This window comes from Balaenoptera physalus (assembly GCF_965194825.1).
Source record: "Balaenoptera physalus genome assembly, chromosome: 4".
In the NCBI taxonomy this organism is placed as follows: Eukaryota; Metazoa; Chordata; class Mammalia; order Artiodactyla; family Balaenopteridae; genus Balaenoptera; species Balaenoptera physalus.
In genome coordinates, this window is record NC_138891.1 from 136,080,477 (window position 1) to 136,100,576 (window position 20,100).

A 20,100-nucleotide genomic window follows, 5' to 3' on the forward strand; every position below is an offset into this window, starting at 1 on the left:
TAAAAATGTGTGAGTGTGATGGATAAAGAAGATGTGGCACATATATACAATGGAATATTACTCAGCCATAAAAAGAAACGAAACTGAGTTATTTGTAGTGAGGTGGGTGGACCTAGAGTCTGTCATACAAAGTGAAGTAAGTCAGAAAGAGAAAAACAAATACTGTATGCTAACACATATATATGGAATCTAAAAAGAAAAAATGGTTCTGATGAAGAACCTAGGGGCAGGACAGGAATAAAGACGCAGACATAGAGAATGGACTTGAGGACATGGGCAGGGGGAAGGGTAAGCTGGGATGAAGTGAGAGAGTGGCATGAGCATATATACACTACCAAATGTAAAACAGATAGCTAGTGGGAAGCAGCTGCATAGCACAGGGAGATCAGCTCGGTGCTTTGTGACCACCTAGAGGGGTGGGATAGGGAGGGTGGGAGGGAGAAGGGCAACCCAGGGAAAGTCCTGGAGAAGATTAGTGCTCTTTCCTCTCTCCCTCTGCCCCACTGCCCCTTCCCCTCAATACTTAAAGTGCCCATCCACATCCCAGCATGGAAAGCTGGGGCTTCCCTTGAGGCACCCTGTCCTGGATGGTCTTGCTAAGCCTCAGAACATGCCTCTCTTGTGTCCGCTGTGGTCTCTCGGAACCCTGAAGGAACAGGCCCTGGCCCAGAGTTTTCACAGGTGGTGAAAAGCTAAAGAGTCGCTTTGATGAAAGCATTCACAGAACGATGTTGGCAGTGAGCGTGACCAACCCTGCTGTCCTTCCCCTGTAACATGGGGACTTTACTCCCTCCACGCAGGGGCGCCACTGGAATTCCAAGCACAGCGGCACAGCCACGAAGCAGAAGCACAGGAGGCGGGCGGGCAGAGGAGCTCAGAGCACAGAGGAGCTTGCAATGCCCCCTCCTCTCTGGGGGAACCAAGATCCAAGGCAGCCTCCTGTAGCCCTCTGCCTGCTGGCCTTGCTTCAGAGAACCACTGTCCAATGAGCAGAAATAAGTAGACTGTTTCCCATCTTGGCAGGAAGAACACGAAGGGGACCCAATTCTCTGCCCTGAAGAGGTCCCCTTCTTCCCCTTCAGTTGCCTCTTAGTCCACAGTCGCTTGGGGTCTTCCACCAGGCCAAACTTCCCTCGTCACCCCCCAGTCTTTGCTTTTGTACACTTAGCTCCTCTGGGATTCTTGTTTGTTTTTGTTTTTTGTTTGTTTGGTTTTTGGTTTTTTAGTTGTCTCTATGTTCTACCAATTCTTCAATTTGGCTTCACAGAAGGAAACTGAATTCTCTCCAGAGGGTGCAGCAGGGGGATGTATAAGCTGGAAGAATCACAGTTTTCTTTATTGGATGAAGCTGTGGAAAAGGGTTGGCAGGAACAGAGGGTGAGGGCACTGGTGGGTGAAGTGATCCTGCCCCGTCACATTTGTAAGGTGAGCCCTACAGAGCACGGAAGGGGGGTGTGTGGATTTTTTTTGGATGGATGAAACAAGTGTGAGCTCCCCCAAATGAGTAGACCTGGGCTCTTCAAGGGTTAAGGAGCCAGTGGTGAAGTCTTGACTCAGATTAAGGCCGGCTTAGCTATACTCTTTCACAGTGAACTGTGTTATTTTAAGGGGGAGAAAGCGTGCCTCTGTCACACTGCTTGGAAAATATGCTTGGTGAGTACTTTGGGGCAATCCTACCTGTTTGTTAAGTTTCTTTTCAACCCACTCTGTTCACACCTGTTACAACCTTCTGCACCTTGCACGGTTGTTTGTTTGCATCTCTCCCACTACACTGAGCTTCCACAGGCAGAATTCTCGTACTCGTCATCGCTGCATTTCCGATGCCAGCATGTTCCCGGCACATTCATTTACTCATCAGACATCCATTGTGTGCCTACTGTGTGCCAGTTTAGTTGGTTTAGTGCCAACATTCACTAAACCGAGGTAGACAGAGGCGATGTGAGCCCTGCCCCCACAGACATCATGGTCGAGTGGGAAAGGTGAGACCATAAGCCAATCATCACACACACACAGCGACATATACACAGAAGCACCACATATTGGGAAGAGTGCTTTGAAGAAAAGTAATAAGATGCTATGGGAGAAAAGTGATGATGGGGGTGGGGTTTGAGAGCAGGGCCGGGGGAGTTTTCTCAGAAGTGACAGTTAAGCTGGGCCCCAAAGGGTGAGGAGGTAGCAGAGGGAAGAGAAGGGGAAAAGTATTCCAGGTTGAGGGAACAGAATGTGCAAACGTCCTGAAGCAGGAGAAAGTTTACTGATGTGGAGGAAGGCAGGCCAGGAAGACCAGTTGCCATGAGCGGAGAGTAACTGGGGAGGTGGTCAGGGGCCAGCCGGGCCAGGCCAGGTAAACCCGTTAGAGAATGAGGATTTTATTTTGTGAACGGGAAGGTATTGCATCATTTTAAAGACAGGGGAATGATGTGCTCCCATTTCCCTCTTAAAAAGAGCACACTGACTGCCATGCAGGGCAGAGAGGGGCAGGTGTGACCCTGGGGGGGTGGTTTTGGGGAGGGTCGCATTGCATTGCATTGTATCAGCCAGGTGAGAGATGCTGTGGCTGGGCAGCGAAGTGAGGGTGGAGAAGAGAGTGGGAGTTGAGAAATATGAATGATCTCTCAGGTTGTGCCTCTGTATCACTTACCTAAAGTACTTCTTTCAAATATGATGCACATACCCATCTCTTTGGTACAACTGGAAAAAGCACTGCCTAGACATAGGAGATGGAGCAGATTGCAAAGTCTGTCAACGCCCCTTGCAAGCTTCTGACCCATAAGTCTCTGAAAACACAGAACATACGTCAGTCATTGCTTCATTCAGCTGATGTCTGTTGAGTATCTGTTATGAACCAGGCATTGTGCTAGCCATTGTGAGGTGAGCGACCTATTCAGAAACAAAGTAATGAATGCAAGATTATTGATGAAAATTTTGAACGGAAGAAAAATATAAGGAAAAAAAAATCTGTGAGTATACCATCCACCATTAACACTTTGAACTATTTATTTATCCAGTCTTTTTTCCATTTTCATCTGCATGTATATTTATTCACATAGGTAAATTGGGATCATAATACGTATAGTTTTCTGTACTCCATTAAACTTTTATTGTAAGATATCATGAATGCAAACAATGCATCAAGTGCATGGCAAAATTTAAAGAATAACAAAATATGCACTCACTCAGTCACCAGCCAGGTAAAGAAGAAATAATATTACTTCCCCCCCTTGCATGCCCCTCGCTCCATCCCTTAAGGTAGCCAAATGCAGAAAGAATTCATTTTCTTAAGCTTGTTCATATGTTTTATTCTTTAAATTGCAGCAGGAGGGAAATATGCCTACTCCATCCAATCTGACACAGACACTGGAATATGTCTTCAAAAGGATTTTTGTTACTTATATGGACAATTGGCGCAGGAACACAACAGCTGAGCAGGAGGCCCTGCAAGCCAGAGTCGATGCTGAGAACTTCTACTACGTCATCCTGTACCTTATGGTTATGATTGGAATGTTCTCTTTCATCGTTGTGGCCATCCTGGTGAGCACAGTGAAATCCAAGAGACAAGAACACTCCAATGACCCGTACCACCAGTACATTGTGGAGGACTGGCAAGAGAAGTACAAGAGCCAAATCCTGAACCTAGGAGAACCAAGGGCCACCACCCACGAGAACACTGGTGCAGCAGGGCTCAAAATGTCTCCTTGATTAGCGAGAGAGGCATACAGCCAACGTCTGACATGCAAATATGAAGATACGCCAGTGTCATGGAGCCAATCCAAGTTGCCATGCTTAGAAGACGCTAAGTTCCTCGCTCTCTGTTGAGAATTTTCATGGAGATCAGCTGGCTGGTCAACTAAGACAGGGGACATTTCAATCTCAGTGATTTATGCTTGCTCACTGGAGCAGTAATTTATGCTGAAGACCTCTTTTCCTTTCCGTGCAACGTCAATGTCATTTTAATCAATGTCAATAGTGAAAATAAAGCCAGATTTGAAGTAACATGCCTGGGCAGTGGCAGTGGGGATAGAAAGGAGAGATTAACAAATCATTGAATCTTCTTCCTCACGAAACATTTTGTTTGTGACTAAATCAATTTATAAATAACCCAGGTGTATTACCCAGAAGCTGAGGTTCAGAAATCTGTCACTTGCTCACTGGATTGATGTAGGAGCATTTATTTATTAATTCATGAATGTAGAGTCTGAAGTGATGAATAAATAGAACCACGGGGTTCCTTTATGTGTATTGTTTCCCTAGCATTGAGCTTATTTGGAAGTCTGAAGACTGAACAAACATTTCACAAGGGCAAAGAGTCCACACCAGAGAAGTAGAATCTTTAAGAACTACTTGGTGCAACAGAAACATACCTTTTAATTAACATTTAAAATTTCACAGAAAACTTTTAAAAGTCCTTGTTATTATAGAAAAAGTAATAAAACATTGTAATACTGCTTTATGAACAACTCTTTTCACTCAATTTATTTTCCCTATTTACAATTACTTATTTCCACTTAGTTTCAAGAAACTTATTTTCTCTTACATACGGAAAGTGGCTGAATTGTTGCTGTCTGTTGAAGAGCTAGACTGTTAACTGCTTAGTATTTTGAAGCTTGGGGTTCACAATGTCACAGAATGTCAGGGCTGGAAGAAGACACCTTGGAGATCATAGTATTCCTTTTTTTTTTTTCCAGATGTCCAGAGAGTCTGGGTGCTTTAATACCAGAAAATTAGACACAGGAAAAAACAAGCAAACAAACAAACAAATAAATAAGCCTAGTCAAGAGTTAGCCAAAGACTGTCAAAACGTACTCCTTAAGAAAACAGCCTCTGTGCTTCCTGTTTTGGAAGTTATTTGCTAATGGAAACAGTTGTGTCAACATTAGTCTTGAAGCAACCATGGCTGTAAGGGGTAATTTACAAGAAAGTGTATGTTCAGAGAGCAGGCACACCAAGGGTTCATGGGTTATCTCAGGACGGTTATGAGCAGGTCTGGAACCCAAGGTCAGCCCCATGCTGGTTCCTAATCCTGTATTAGATTCTTACTGCTGCTGTAACAAATCACCACAAATGTACCGGCTTAAAACAAAGAGATATATTCTCCTACACTTCTGGAGGTCAGAAGTCTGAACTGGGACTCACTGGGCTGTGTTCTTCTAGAGCTTCTAGGGGAGAATCTATTCATTTGTAGACGGGAATCTCTGGTCCACAGATTAGGCGACTTCATTCATCAATTCAAACAAGCATCATTTAATATCTATCTACTTGGGTCACTGGCCTAGACCCCAGGAGTATAGAGATGAATGGGACTCCCAGAGCTGCAGGAACTCACTCAGTCGAGGCGGAGTCAGACACATGAACATCAAAACGATATAATGTGACAACGTTATAACGGAGAGCAACACAAAAGGGGCAGAGCTAGAGCCGGGACAGAGGCCCCGCCTAAGTCGGGTTAAGGTCTAGAGAGTAGCTGAGAGGAGGAAGCCAATGGCAAGACGGACTTACGGGCTGTAGCTTCACAAAGCTTCACGCCCCCTTACACTCTTCTCTTCCTCCAGCTTCCCATCTACTCAGCCAAGCAGAGCAATTGTGAGCAGAGCAGCAAGTCTCAGGGCACTAACACAAAATTCAAAACAGGAGTCCTTCTTCAACGTCTTATACGGATTACAAGCTTTGTGTCTTTAGAGTGAGATATATACAAGGTCTATTTCCTAATAACAAAGATGCAATTATGCTAACAGAAGCGTTAAATACAGTTTTGGAGAAAGCCATTCATGTTCCCAGAGCAGATACGGCAAGAGTGATTTCCCTCCTTAGATCAGAAACCCAGAAATGCTGTACCACACGGAACATTCTCACCAGTGTGCCCAGAGCAGCAACCCAGGCTACAAAATCTCAGCCTTGGGTCCGGATCCAGACAGGAATCGAAGGTTTCTACCATCTGACAAAGACTATCTCTTTGACCAAATTCTGGTCAGGCTCCTCTGAGCCTTCTTCTTGACTAGACCTCTTGCCCTATAAACACTGCACATTCTTGGCAAAAAAGATATCATCCACCTCCCCACATCTGAACAAACACGACCATAGTTTCTAACAGCTCTAGGTTGCGTCCCTAAGGGGACCCCAGCCCGCTTTAAAGTGCTTGCCTAAGAAAACTCAATTTACTTTTTTTGCCAGCCAAAACCTGATGGTAGGCAAATCAGCCCCCTGAATCCCTCCTAGGGCAGTTATTTTAGAAATCTTACAATTATAAATCCTTTGTCTCCCCCTTTGAGCTGTAAATCTTTTACCACCCAGAACTGTCTTGTCTCTTTGAAATGCCAACATTCAAGGAGTAACTCTCCCCAACCTGTGGGCACGTTGCTCTAACATGCACCACTGCGGACAGTCATAAAGATCGAACTTTGTTTCTCCTCCAGATAAGCGTCTGTTAACAAACCCAGGTCAGGTTGACCAATCCCCTCTGCTTTTTGTAAATTTCCACTTCCCTGACTCTGCTCAAGTGCCTGCCGCCCCAATCCCTCCTTCCCCTTTTAAAATGCCCAGTTACCTCTGCACAAGACAAAGCTGAGTTCAGTTCATGCTGGACTCTCTCCCCTATTGCAATATTTGCTTCATAAAGTCTATCCTTAACACTTGAACTGGTGTCCAGCTTTGTTTATCTTTGACATAAGGAAACAAATTAAGGGGGGAAAACCTAGGTTTTCCTAATTAAGTATGTTTTCTTATCATCACTAAAGTATACGGGGCCAACATAGATGGTTATCAGTATCAACTTTACTTCTGGGGAATGGGAGAAATGCCCAATGTTTACGAGCATTCTGGGTATACAGTTGCTGCCACCTGCCCCCCGTTTGTCACTCCAGCATCCATTTCCACCAAACCCAGGCTTGCCACTTTCAACCTGGCCACTGAAAATTCCATTTCGAACTTGTTAGTTTTCTCTTCCACCCCGTTTGCTTTTAGAGTTCCTTCTGCTTGGTTTACTGGCTCCAAATGACCTGAGCCCCATTTACTTCTTACAGCATAGATCAGAAGGGATTTGAAAAGGAACCTATCTATGGTAGTGGCTGCCCTGAGAGAGTCCAGCTCCAGATTGCCCAGAGTCAGACCCCAGCTCTGGCGCTTGCTGGTTTTAAAACCGTGGACAATTTACTTTAATCAGTTTGTGTCTCCATTTCCTCATCTGTGAAGTGGTTATAGTCATATTATGTCCTTTATAGGCTTGTTAGGAGACTTCAATTAGAAAATTGCCGCCAAGTGCTTAGAACAAAGCTATTTTTGTTACTTTCTCCAGGAAAACTTCACTTGTGGACAGAACTAACCCCCCTCTCCCCAATCCTCCAGTTTGTCCTTTCCTCTGCACTCCCTAACATTTCGTTCTTCACCACCACCAAGATGTCCCAATGGAATTCGGAGTTAGGCTGCCTGGGTTCAAATCTAGAGTTTGCCACTCCAATTCACACGTTGTCTTGCGCCGGCCACATCATCTCCCCTTGCCTCCGTTTCCTCAACCAAAAAATGGCGAGCCAAGCACGTAGTAAGAAGTCTATGAACTTCCCTCTCGTTATCCTTGAATTGGGAGGGGAGGGTGTCCAGTTTGCGCCCTCCCGTGCGGCAGGGACTGAGTGGACTCAACCTCCGCTCCGGTTTTCTAAGCGCTTGTTGAATGAAGGCATCTGGGAATCTAGTACCGGGCACCCTACTGCTATCCCAAGGGAAAACACACGCATTTTTGGCAGAGAAAATGAACGCTAAATTTGGAAACTTCTGGGGAGCCACATGCCCTCAGTCGCACACAGCGAGGAGCGTCCAGGGATGCGAGACGGATGAGTGAGAGGAGCCCCCGCGACGGCCGCCCTCCGGCCGCCGTCCTCCAGCTCAGGTAAGTTCAGAACGAGAACCTGCCCGGGGCCAGGCCGATTCCGCTCCGTGACCCACGTCACTGCCCAACGAAGGCCGTCCGAGCCCACAACGCATGCGCGACGAGCGGCGCACCCACCCAGGCGGCCCGGGCCCACTGCGCCGGCGCGAGCAGCGACGCACCCTCCTAGGCTGCCGGAGCCCACTGCGCCGGCGCGCGGAGCGGTGCATTTCGGGATATGTTGTTTCCCCGCGGCATTGTGGGAGTCGTGGTTCGTGTGCCGGCGGCGAGCTGGATCTTCCGCGGCCTGGAGCTGTAAGTGGGTGGCGTCCGTGTCTGCCGAATCGTTCCGAGACCCGGCAGCTGTTTGGGGGCGCTGTGGAGTTCGGCGGCCCGCTCCGCTTTTGCGCTTTCTCTGCGGGACGCTCTCCAGCGGGCCCCCGGGGACCGCGGGGTTGACAGCGGTCACGGCCCCCCCCCCGCCCCCCCCCCCCCCCTGCAGAGCGTCCTGCCTGGCTAGGTTGTCCAGGCGCCGCGAAATCGGCGGATCCGGCGCCGGGGGCGGTGTGTTGAGGCTGGCACGCAGGCCGAGGGGGCGTCCCAGAGGTAGTTCTCGCCAGAGAGATTTGGGGGCGAGCGAATGCCCTGGAATGTTCTGTAGAATGGGGGGGGGGAAGCAGTGGTCGCCCTTGGTCCTCATCCTCGGGTCTGAGCGGGGTAGGCTTTGCTCCCAGGTATCGCGGCTGTAGCGGACCCTGGCCCGGCCCTCCGGCTACAGAGGAGCCGAGGCTCAGCCCGTCGCCCTGGGAACCCCGGCCGACCCGGGCGTGGGGCAGAGGTCGACCAGGTGATACCCAAGGTTCATCTGGAACCCTCTCCTCCCCGCACCTACCTCTACTTCAGATGACTGGGTGAAGGGTTGGGGTGAAAACGGTAGAGACGGGGAATGAGAACAGCTTCGGACAGTTCAAACTAAGGACACAGCCTAATGAGTGGCTGGAATGAGACACCCAGAGGCAGACCGACCCTTGGGTGTGTTAGGTGTGCCAAGAAGAAAACTGTGGGCTACACATTGTCCATATTGCTGTAATTGGCCTAATCAAAATAAGCCACTGGTTCTTCTGTTTTTTAGGAGAAATCTGGCAAAGGAGAAATGAGGATATTTTTGCAGTGAAGGAAAGAACTATTTCTTCCTAAGCCATTGTTATTTTTGGGTTTTAAGCTAAGACGGTGGATAGTTCCAGGGGTTAAAACTTCCTGCACTTCACAGATTTTATGCCTCTCAAAATTGTCCCGGTCTTGTTGGCTTTTGCAGTTCAGCCCTCAGATGCCAGCTGTCTCCTGGTTGTAATATTGCATCAGGTGTACATATGGCAGCCGAGCAAATAGCCTGATGATATTTTTAGCTTTCTCAGTTGTTCTCATTTGCTGAAGTCCGGCAGGGTGCTACAAAAATGGCTGAGTTGGAGCCTGTAATTTAAGGGAGATGGGGAAAAGTTATCATTTGGAGGCAGTGGGTGGGGATGAGTTTGACTGATTTGCCCTCTCATCTCCCACCCTCAATGCACTCCTTCCACTGCTTTGCAGATGGACTTTAAATATGTTTCTTTCCTAAAGAGATTGAATTTTATCACTCTAGATATGATGTTGAGGCAGCTGCCAGTATATTTTTAGTCAGATTCTGTGATATCAAAGAGAGTGGTGACTTAGGCATTTCAGCGTTACAGCGTTGTTCTTTGGATGCTGGTTTTTAAAATGATAACACTTTGGCTTAGAGAGGCTAATGGCTTGCCCCAGGTCACATGCCTTGCCATTGGTGCCACCAAGAATAGAGTCCAGATCTCCAGTTCTCCTGGTTGCCCAGTGGTGGTTCTTTATACCATACCCTGCTGTCTCACTTTGCCCTGGATGCCACCTGCTTATGTTCTGCAGCTTGACATGTCCATTAGTGGAAAGAGGTATTTATCATAACAGTTATGGTTGATAATTTGTTCAGTGCTTTTCATGTGCTGAACATGGTGCTTAGTGTTTATGATCCAATCTTTGAAGGAGAATTTACAGACAAGGGAGCTGAGGCTTAGAGAGGCCCAGTGACTCATCCAAGGTCACACTGCTAGTAAACCTAGTACATGTTTACCAGAGGGCCAGACCACCGGGTGTTCTTTTTATTTCCCCCTATAACCTTTTTGGACCTATTCGTGGTCCTTGACCTTGGGAATTAATATCTTACCTACTTCAATTCACTGAGTATGTAATTTGGGCTCAGAAAATGTGTGTGGGGGAACAGCCAAACCTGTCTACTTGTATCTGCAGACAACTCAATAAAAGCAGGAGTTGTAAAAATAAAATTTGCACAACCTTAATCATTTTAACTTACAACATGGCTGATTCCTGAGATTACTAGAGATTATTCAGAGTGAAAATTCCAGCAACAGGTTATAACCTGGTAGGAACATATTTCTCCAGTGCAGGGCAGAATCTGCTGCTACTTAAAGACAAATAGGCCATTTATACATGAAGGTAATGAGCACCTTCAATCATGGTCATCTCATTTAAACAGATTTGTGGTGTAAATTCCTGTTGTTAGCTTATCTGACTTTGAAAAAGTCACGGGGAAAACTTGGCTATCTTGTGCCAACTGCCAGCTTGTTTTCAAGATACTATGACCTTGAGTAAATGAGGTCTGAACTTTTTCTATTTAGATGTTTTTGTAAGTGAAAGTTTTAAAAACTATCTTCCCTGAAGTTTATCTCATTAGCCCCATTCTAAAGGCCTGTGAAATTTTCTGCTTTCTTGATTCTAATTGTAAGTATATTTAAAGAGAAGCATCCCCATGATTTTTTACTGCAAAACTCTCTGTCTGCATTAGGATAAGACTCTGGAGCCGCACTGGATGAGTTCGAATCTCAGTCCCCACTGTGACTCTGGACGTGTCACAGAAACTTTGTTTCCTCATCTCCGAAGTGTAGACGGTGAACTGCACCTCATGGGGCTGGTGTGAAGACTAGCTGAGTTAACACATATAGTGCACTTCCGCACAGCCGGGCACAATAAAGCGAAGCTGTGACTATTATGCTGAAAGTCGCCGAACTGCAAAAAAAGTAGGGGCCCCAGAGCCCGTCTAGTTGACACCCCCATCTTCATTTGCAGATGGGATGGAGACCCCCAGAGGGAAGTCGCTTACCACAGTGTGTAGGCTCCTCATCCAGAGCCCAAGTCTTCTGACTCTTGGGGCATGTGTCGTATTCTAAAAATAGTGGCGTAGGAGGCCTCAGAGCAAATCCTGTGCTCCAGCCGTGTCCCTGCCTTGTCACTTCCTGCCTCACCTTCCCCTAGGTCTCCTTCACGTTTTAGAGGGAATTCTAGATTTGAACGGCTTTCTTAGGATATTTTGTTCCCCTATCACTTATTCCCTTCCTTCCAGATATTTTAAAAAACCAAGATTACCTGAATTAACACTCAGAGGACCTGAGAAATAAAATGACACTCATCCCCAGACCAGCTCTCGTTCAAGGCAGGGGTGGCTGGAGGAACAGATTCTGGACCTGGGCTCTTACGTCTACAGGCGGGTGGAGCGGGAGCGTATGTGCCTCGGGAGCAGTGCCGCCCCCTCTGCTTGGCGGGGCTCCCCTCCCCCGTCAGGAGCGCCCAAGGGGATCCTCCTGCTCAGCAGGAGCCAAGGCTGTCTCCACCTCACCCGGGCCTTCCGCTTTCCCCCAGCCTCTGGTCACCTTGCTGGGGACGCTTACCTCCTCTCTGCAGAGCCTGCTGTCTCTGTTCATGGGCCTTCTCTCCATCAAAGAGAAGTCTTCCTAAGGCGGTCTGCTCTAGAAAACCCAAACTGACCTGTTTCTTCTCTTCCCCACCAGAACAGTGAGACCTGCCCCTCCGGCTCCCTCTCCTCCTTGTCTGAGTGGAGTGGCCCGCACTGACCAGGAGTGAACTCCCAGCTGGCCCAGCATGAACTGGAAGGTAAGAATACCATTAAACATTTATTTATGGCTTGGGGTTTTTCTTTCTCCTGATCGTAAAAATTCAGAATAATAGTTCTGTAGAGATGGGTTGATTAAGAAGAAAGAAAAGAAAAAAAAAAAAGTAGGTTAAAGCAGGAATCATAATAATATGTAATATTTTAAATAAAAACAGATAAATGTACATTAATTCGCCAGACTTTTGGAGGAAGGCTAGGCCTTTTCTTTGAGAGGACATCGACTGCCCTCAGATCTGCCTCACGTTTCTGGCAAAAACCACGCCTTTGAAGTTTCACCTATAATTTCACACTTTGGTTTCTTTAAAGTGGATGAGGAAGATCTGATGAAGCAATCTGCATACAAAATCTTTCCTGATTTTTATGCTCTTCTTCCCTAATCTTTTACATTTGTGTTGTCAACAGTATCATTTTTTTCCAGTTCAAATTGAGTCTTTGAAAGCATGCAACTTAGTTTTCATGGAGACAGCCTTTCCTTTACATAGTCATATTTCATGGATCTCATGTTTAAATAAATTATCTATTATAACATCAAGTGCTACTTAAGTAAACTGGCTGCAGAATAAACACAACTGACCCCTGTAAAACCTTAGATGCAGTTGGTGGGAGCAGAAGTTCAAGGGCAACCAAAGAGTTTCCTGTTAGCCGCAAGCATTGGGAGGGCTTTGGGCGATAGTCAGCAGGTCTTAGAGAGGGAAGGGGAGTGTCACGTTACCTCCCGGAAGGAGATGGAGTGGGGTAGGTTGGAGGTTGGCTAAGAGAGCAGTCAGGAAAATAGATGCTTTGAAAAGTGTCAAATCAAATCAAAATCATGTATCGTCTCACTATCCAGAGATGGCTACTATTAACAATTTTGGTGTATTTTCTTCCCGTGCTTTTTCCACATATATGTGTAATGTGTGTATTCTCAAACTTAGGATCTCATTGTATGTATTTTTTCAATTATCATTAAGCATTTCCTTGTTCAGAACAGCCACTGGCTTTCATCGCAAGAAGTGGAAAGGTCTGGAAGCAGGATCAGGGAGGCGGGAGAGTACAGACCCCCCTCCTTCCCCAGCTCCATGGGGCTCGGGGGGCCCTGCGGGGGGGCTCTGGGGACTGTTCAGGAAGAGCCTGGTTGAGATTCAGCAGGCAGAGTGAGCATTCTGTGCAGGGCTTGGAGATGCGGGAGCGTTTGTTTCACCTGTGTTGGGGTTCCAGAGCTGCCAGTAGAAAGGCTGGGAAGGAAAGACAAGGCAATAAGAGGGTGTGGGGTAGGGGAAGCAGAGAGCAGTGTGGGGTGAGATGTAGGGAAGGCTTTTTAGCCTCTGCAGAGCCTGACGACAGGCGGTAGCTGGTACCACAGGCCACGTCAGCCAGCGAGGGTCAGACCGTGTGCTTGGTGCTGCGAGGCCGCAGCATGTAGCACGACCACCTTGAGGGCTGGTTAAAATACAGATTGTGGCCCCATGCCCAGAGTTTCTGTTTGCGTAGGCCTGGGGTTAGCAAGTTCCCAGGCGACTCTGATGTATACCGGTGAGGCGCTACGCAGAGAAAGTTTTCTTTTTAATTGTGGAGTGACATCAACCCACTTGACCACCCAGGCCAATCCTGCTTGTCACAAAAGGAGTCCTTTCCTGTGTCAGGAACAAAATCTACCCATACCTTCCCAATTTCGGGCAGACACACAGCTCCAGGGCTACCAGGGAGCAGCTTCATGTTTAAAGGGGGGCGCCCTTCCACGTAGTGTCAGAAAGGAATGGCCTCTCCTGCCCTGACTGCGGTGACCCCCCAGGAGGTTGAAGGATTATGGAGCCCCCGGTGAATCCTGTGCTTCCCTTTCTAGCTCGGTCGGCCTGTGGCCATCAGCGACAGTCAGCCCTACCTGTGTATTAGTACCTTAACAACAGAGTGTGTTTAAAAAGGCAGTCATTCTCATGACACAGGTATTGGGATTTTGTTTAAAAAATTGTTACAGATCTAATCCACCCAGCTATATTTTACTCATTTACCTCCTTGAAGATTTGCGGGTTTGGGGAGTTAACGTGAGGGGTTTGTTAGAAGGAAATCAGAGGAAGAGATTTAACACGACTGAAGATTTAACAAAACTGTCCAAGAGCGTTGCAGGAACAGGGGCCCTGAAACCTTCGCTTTAGCCCTTGTGGTGTCCTTGACTTCCACTGCTATTGCCCTGCCCCTTCTCAGTCCCGAAACTTCTGCCTCTTGTCACCTTCTCTCCACAGCCTTTAAAAAGAAAGTAAATACTGAAACCGCTTACCTGGGTCCATCTGTTGATGTGTTTCCATTTCAGTGGGTTTCTAACTTCTGGTTGCGATGTACATTCCTGTAACTGCCACAGCTTAGTTTTGGGTTTAGGTCACGGGAACCATGGGCTGTGATGGGGGCTCGGTTATAACAGGACTCCAGAGGGTCATCCATAGAGACTGAGAGAATTGGAAGAGGGTAACTTTTGCCAGAGTAAGCCAGGGTTCGGTTAGCCTGGACAGTCCTAGTGGACGTAAAAAGAAGTTTATATCTCCAAACTGGTGATCTTTGCCTCCAGGGAGGTACAATTTAGCAATCTTTCCTTTCTTAGCTGGCTTCTAAACATAGAGCCAATCCTCATCCCTAAAATGTGAACCTTCAAGAAAGTAGATGAGTTAGAGGGTTACTGGGGGGATGTCGGGGAGATTAGCCATAGGTCTGAGGCAGGAAGGACCTGGACACCAAATCAGTATTCTAAGCTGCTTCTATTTGTCAGATTAAAAGGTTTCACTTTTGTAACATTTTTAGTCTTTTATACTCTTGCCAGAGTGAGCGTTCTGAAGTGCATATGTTGTGCTTATTCTTTACCTTAAAATGATTTTGTGGTTGAAAACCATTATCTAGTTACTCAGAGTGTTCTTGGGACATAATTTGTTGATTTCATTAATTCCACTACATTAAAATCAAGAATCAGTGGAAAGACAGCTGGCGTAGTGGTTGGAATGTTCTGTTCCAACTCTGGCCTCCTCATGAATTAGCCGTGTAACGTGGATGGGCCTCTCAATGGCCCTGAGCTTTACTTTCCTCGTTTGTATTACAAGGTGTAGACCAAGTCGTCTTTAAAATCCTTTCTAGCCCTCCACGTCTGCAAGCGTACTGTTCTCAGCTAAAGGTTTCACTAACTAGTTTCAGACGAGCTTTAGTTAAACCATTGGAGGGAGGGACTAATGCACTGTCCATCGCAGAGTCTCATTATACTGGTGCTGCGTATAATAAGTGATGTTTGGCATTTAACCTAATGGTTTCATTGGACTAAATCTTACCTAGTCCTCTACAATAATGATCTCTCAACGAAGGCATACCTTTTCACTTTATTTGGGAAGGAATTTTTAATCACACAGAAAGCTCATAATTATCACTCAGGTCATACTAATCATGTTTACAAAACTAGTATAGTATTTGCCTTGAGATACTTGTGATATACAGAATTTCATAATAAAGCCTGCTGGTGCAAAAAGTGAGTAATTCCAACCCCTAGTTATTCCCCAGACTTCATTCTAGCCAATGGGTTAAAACTTCCCTCCGACAGGAAATTATAGGAACAATAAACAAGTAGCTAAGTTTTAATGTTTTAAGTTTTATTGTATTTTATTTATATATTTATTTTATCTTCAAATACCAGTGCTAATGAGTAGCTGGAACCAAGAGAAAATCATAGCATCCTATAAGGGTGGAGAATTCAGAAGGAAGTTTTGGTCCAACCTCCCTTTGCAGATGAAGAGGCAGAAGCTCAGGAAAGTCAAGTGACTGACCCAGGTCGCACGGTCTGTCAGTGGGTCAGTCAGTGGCAGAGCTGGGCTAGGACCAGTCCCCTGGCTCCGGCTCCTCGCACTGGACTGAGCTGCTGCCTCAGACGCAGGGGGCCAGGTGATCGGCAGAGTGCAAGGTTAGGTTGTGAGGGAGCAGAGTTATGACATCTGCAGGCCACTGGTGGTCCTCTCTGTGAAGCCAGCAGCAAGGGAGTGATGAAGGGCACCTAAAACTAGACTGTCAGTGACACGGGGACAGGGACCTTGTCTGTCCTACACCAGTGAAGCTCTGGCATCTAGTGTAGTGCCTGGTGCATAATAGGTGCACAGGAAATGTGTGTTGAATGAAGGAACATGAAAGAAACCTTCCTTATCAATTACAGATCATCTAGGATAGTTTCTTTCCTCTTTAAGGTTCTTGAACACGTGCCCCTGCTGCTGTATATCTTGGTAGCGAAAACATTAATTCTCTGCCTGGCATTTGCCGGAGCCAAAGTATACCAAAGGAAAAAATTGGAAGCAAAACAGCAAAAACTGGAAGCTGAAAAGAAGAAGCAGTCAGAGAAGAAGGATAACTAAAGGGAAATCACAGGTACTGGGACTTTGCAAATGCAGGCTGCACAGTGGGTTAGGGCGGGCCTGTCCTTGGATGTGATAGTTCAGAGAATTCCGGATCCCGCGGTCTGAAGGCTGTGGGTGAGCGCGGAGCCCCACCTGTCACAGGAGGTAGAACAGCTGTGTACAAGGTGCGGGGTGCAGGTCCTGACCCTCGAGCCCCGTCTGCTCGTGAGCTGCAGGGCATGTGTGATTAGTCCACGCCTCTGCTCTCAGCCTGCACTGGTTCCCCCTCGTTGGGAGCAATGGTGCTTAACTGGATTTGGGTCACAGGACTCTTGAGAATTTCATGACAGTTGTGGACCTTCTCCCTGCAGAAGCTCACATACTAGAAACACCTAAATTGTACATAAAATTGCAGACAGGGGTGGGGAGGAAGTGGGGTCACAGGTCATTTAAGACCCCTGCCTGGGGCTTCCCTGGTGGCGCAGTGGTTGAGAATCTGCCTGCCAATGCAGGGGACACGGGTTCGAGCCCTGGTCTGGGAGGATCCCACATGCCGCGGAGCAGCTGGGCCCGTGAGCCACAACTACTGAGCCTGCGCGTCTGGAGCCTGTGCTCCGCAACAAGAGAGGCCGCGATAGTGAGAGGCCCGCGCACCGCGATGAAGAGTGGCCCCCGCTTGCCACAACTAGAGAAAGCCCTCGCACAGAAACGAAGACCCAACACAGCCAAAAATAAATAAATAAGTAAATAAATTAAAAATTAAAAAAAAAAAAAAAAAAAAGACCCCTGCCTGTACCTAAGACTAAGAAGCCCTGCTAAGCTCAGGATAATGCCTCCTAGGTATGGCATATAAATCCCTTCCCAGTGTATCCTCACCCCGGTCACGTTTGCCCCCTTTGCTGCCTCTCTCTATGCTCCTGCAGGCCATTGCTTCACCACGATAGACTTTCATGCCCCTTGGCCTTTGCTGGTTGGTCCCCTGGCCAGAGAGCCTTCCCGGTGACCACCTCACTGGGCACAAAGCCTTCCTCATTGCTGTAGCCCAGTGCCTGTCCCAGAGCACAGGGGGTGCCCAGAAGGTGTTTGTTGAGTTAAGGCACCAGGAAGTTATTAAACACCCCCTTACAGATCGAACTTATGACAATTAGCAGTTTCCTTAATTCTGTTGTGCTCATCCAGTTTCATCACTTCTCAGGTTGAGTTCTATGCTTTTCTCTAAAAATTAGAGGATTCAAATATGGTAGCGGGGAGTTCTAGATCAGTGGTTTCCAAACTTGGCTAATGGTCAGGATTTGCCTGGGGTGCTGGTTAAAATGCAGATTCCCAGGGTCCAGCCTCAGAGACATTCCATTCTGCCTGTGGTTGGGTCTGGCATCTGTTCTTTTGAAAACTTTTTAGGTGATTCTTACACTGTCTTCTCAGCAACAGGTCACTGTAAGAACCACTGGGTTGGTGACCTCCAAAACCTCTGTCCACTCTGAGACAGGCTTCTGTAGACGTGAATTCCCTTACAATACTTGTAGACTTGTTGAGGCTAAAAAGCATCCCTATGAGTAATAATTGTAATAGCATATTGAATGATTGTCCTGGGCTAGCATTTTGCTGAGCCTTTCACATACAGTGATGTTACTGACCACTCCTGACAGCCCTGTGTGGTCCATTCAGATTGAAAAACGGCCCCCACCAGACATGGTGAAGAGCAGAACCCGAACTGGCCCCAGGTCGAACGTTCAGCCACAGTGTGTCACTCCGGGCTGCACTGTGTCCTGGTCCTGAACGCCGGATGCTGGGAGGGGCTGCGGGAAGCACTCAGCTCCTGTTCCTCACCCCGGGGGAGGAGACGGTCCTCTCACTGGTCCTGAGTGAGCTGTATGCAGTGCCAGGCAAAAGAAGTTATTCTTATGAAATCTTGCCTTTTTTAAAAAAAAAAGATGTTTTATTGACTGAAATTCATGAGTAGGCACTGGAGTGGGGAAAGAGGGAGCGCTTCAGAATTGGAAAAGGTGAGCGAAGGCAGTTTCCACTGAAACGTTGATTGCATTTCTGATCCACAGAGTCATCATTTTGTGTGTTAACCGCAAAGAGAAAGAGAAGATGAGGCGTGAGGTCATAAACGCTTCTTCCTTCCCACAGACTTCAGTAGAGGCCCGTCAGCGAGGTAGGGATGGACGGCTTGTCCAGCTGACCTTAGAACTGACCAGGGGAGTCCGTTTCCCGTCCTAGGCCGGCAGCTTATCAAAGCTTGGCCTGGAGCCTTGTTTTAAACAAAAGGGATTTTTAGATGAAAGGAAATTGTGATGCTAAAAATTCATTCCTTAATAGATAAGCTTCAGTGGTTTCTGTTTAAGTGTAAATGGCTGAACATAAAGGTTAATGCTGAGCAAGTAGAACAATCACTATTACTCTGTGAGACGTTTCATACTTCTCCCTTTGGTCTTCCTTTCTAGATTTTGTAATTTAAATGTCAGCTTGAGTGGACTCCGGCTGAGAAGAAAGATTTAATTATTGAATGGTGTGTCAGAAGAAAACTCCCAGCCTATAGTCTAACTTAAAATGATGTGAATTTTTATGTGCTTTTAAAAGAACCAGTATTTTGTTTACTAAAATAAAATACCTTTGTAAAAAGGGTGTCTCTGGTCTTTGGAATAAGCCAAAGTATGTGTATGTCTCTCTCTCCTTCTCTCTCCCTCCCTCTCCCTCTTCCTCTCTCTCTCTCTCTCTCACACACACACACACCCCTCTGTGTAGTGAGAGGAGGGAATTTTGCATTTCCAGCATCTCCTAGCCGTGGGTACCAGATCACAGGTGCACCTCCACAGACGACCGGGCCATAGCTGTGGCGTCAGCCTGCTCTCCCTCACCCACCCCTCCATCCCTCTAACCTGCTGCCCTAGTGCCTACGCTCCTTTCCTCCTCTTTCTCTTCTCCGAGCACTTCGGCTCTTTCTTGTGTTTTCATTGTTGGGGGGAGGGGCTGTTCGCTGCTCCAGGAGCATCGCGCCTCTGCTGACCCGTGAGGTCCTTGCAGGGAGGAGTAAAGGATGAGACCCTCCTGCCCCGGTGGGTACCAAGTCTCGGAGGAATTGCCTCTGTTTGTGAGGAGGAAAGAGGAGCCCAGGTGTGCTTTGTTCTCTCCCACCAGTTTGCTTGTTCCGATTTGCTGATATGAGATGAAGGGCGGGACATGCCCAGGAGACTTTTAAGATTTGAGAGGAGTGGGGTCCATAAGTATTTTCATTCAGCCCCTAACAGACTGAGGTCTCTATTAAAAGGTTCCTGTTTTTTCACTTCTCTCAAGATACCACAGAGGATGGGGAATGAGGCAGCAGTAACCAAAGCCACAAATATGGTGGAATGTTTGGTCTCGTTGCAGGCAGCCACGTGGAAAATCTGCGCGAGGGCATGTTAGTAGATACTCGCCCTACCTCACCCCCGCCCCACGCCATCCTGGCCCAGGTTGGCAGAACTTGGAATTTTAAGCATGAGGAATAAAGGGAATTATATTTTTTTTTAAGTTTTACTGTGATTGCTGGATGCTCCTAATCACAATTTCGAAAACAGAATTTACACAGAATCAAAGTTTTAAATACAGGAGACTTTGACTCTACAAGCTACAAATCCCAAAATAGAAGGGAACTTTCCCTCATGCTCGCACCTCAGCCTCCCTGCAGGACGCTGCTCTGGCCTTTGCCTGGCACCCTCGCTGTGGCCTGGGTCTCGTGCAGCAGGAACAGATGACCATAGCAGAGGTGAGATGCCCTGGGATCTCTGCAGCCTGGCACCCTCGCTTCCCTGACCTGCTCAGGCAGGGTCCAGAGCTGACCCTGGGCCATGGCCTAGCCTCCTGCCTTTGTCAGGGTGGGCTCTGCAGCCTGGCGGGTGACCCACCCACCCTGCTCTAGGCTCCTGTGCTAGGGCCTCGGC

General features: G+C 47.3%; 2 protein-coding genes across 7 annotated transcripts; both read left to right on the plus strand.

Moving 5' to 3' along the window:
• Nucleotides 1-237: 237 nt before the first annotated feature.
• KCNE2 (potassium voltage-gated channel subfamily E regulatory subunit 2) lies at nucleotides 238-7,694 on the plus strand. The gene has a single exon (XM_082461073.1). The coding sequence runs from the start codon at nucleotides 3,328-3,330 to the stop codon at nucleotides 3,697-3,699; it is 372 nt and encodes a 123-aa protein (XP_082317199.1). The 5' UTR covers nucleotides 238-3,327; the 3' UTR covers nucleotides 3,700-7,694.
• Nucleotides 7,695-7,786: 92 nt separating this feature from the next.
• SMIM11 (small integral membrane protein 11) lies at nucleotides 7,787-18,802 on the plus strand. Of its 6 annotated transcripts, none has more exons than XR_014263410.1 (5): nucleotides 7,787-7,876; nucleotides 11,725-11,827; nucleotides 16,031-16,208; nucleotides 18,232-18,335; nucleotides 18,625-18,802. XR_014263410.1 is itself a non-coding variant. In XM_082461074.1 (4 exons), the coding sequence occupies exons 2-3, from the start codon at nucleotides 11,816-11,818 to the stop codon at nucleotides 16,193-16,195; spliced, it is 177 nt and encodes a 58-aa protein (XP_082317200.1). In that variant the 5' UTR covers nucleotides 8,071-8,170; nucleotides 11,725-11,815; the 3' UTR covers nucleotides 16,196-16,208; nucleotides 18,625-18,802. The 6 variants fall into 6 exon arrangements, 1 of the variants encoding a protein (XP_082317200.1); XR_014263411.1 differs by lacking the exon at nucleotides 7,787-7,876 and adding an exon at nucleotides 8,072-8,170; XR_014263412.1 differs by lacking the exon at nucleotides 7,787-7,876 and adding an exon at nucleotides 8,078-8,178 and having other exon boundaries at nucleotides 11,730-11,827.
• Nucleotides 18,803-20,100: the final 1,298 nt, after the last annotated feature.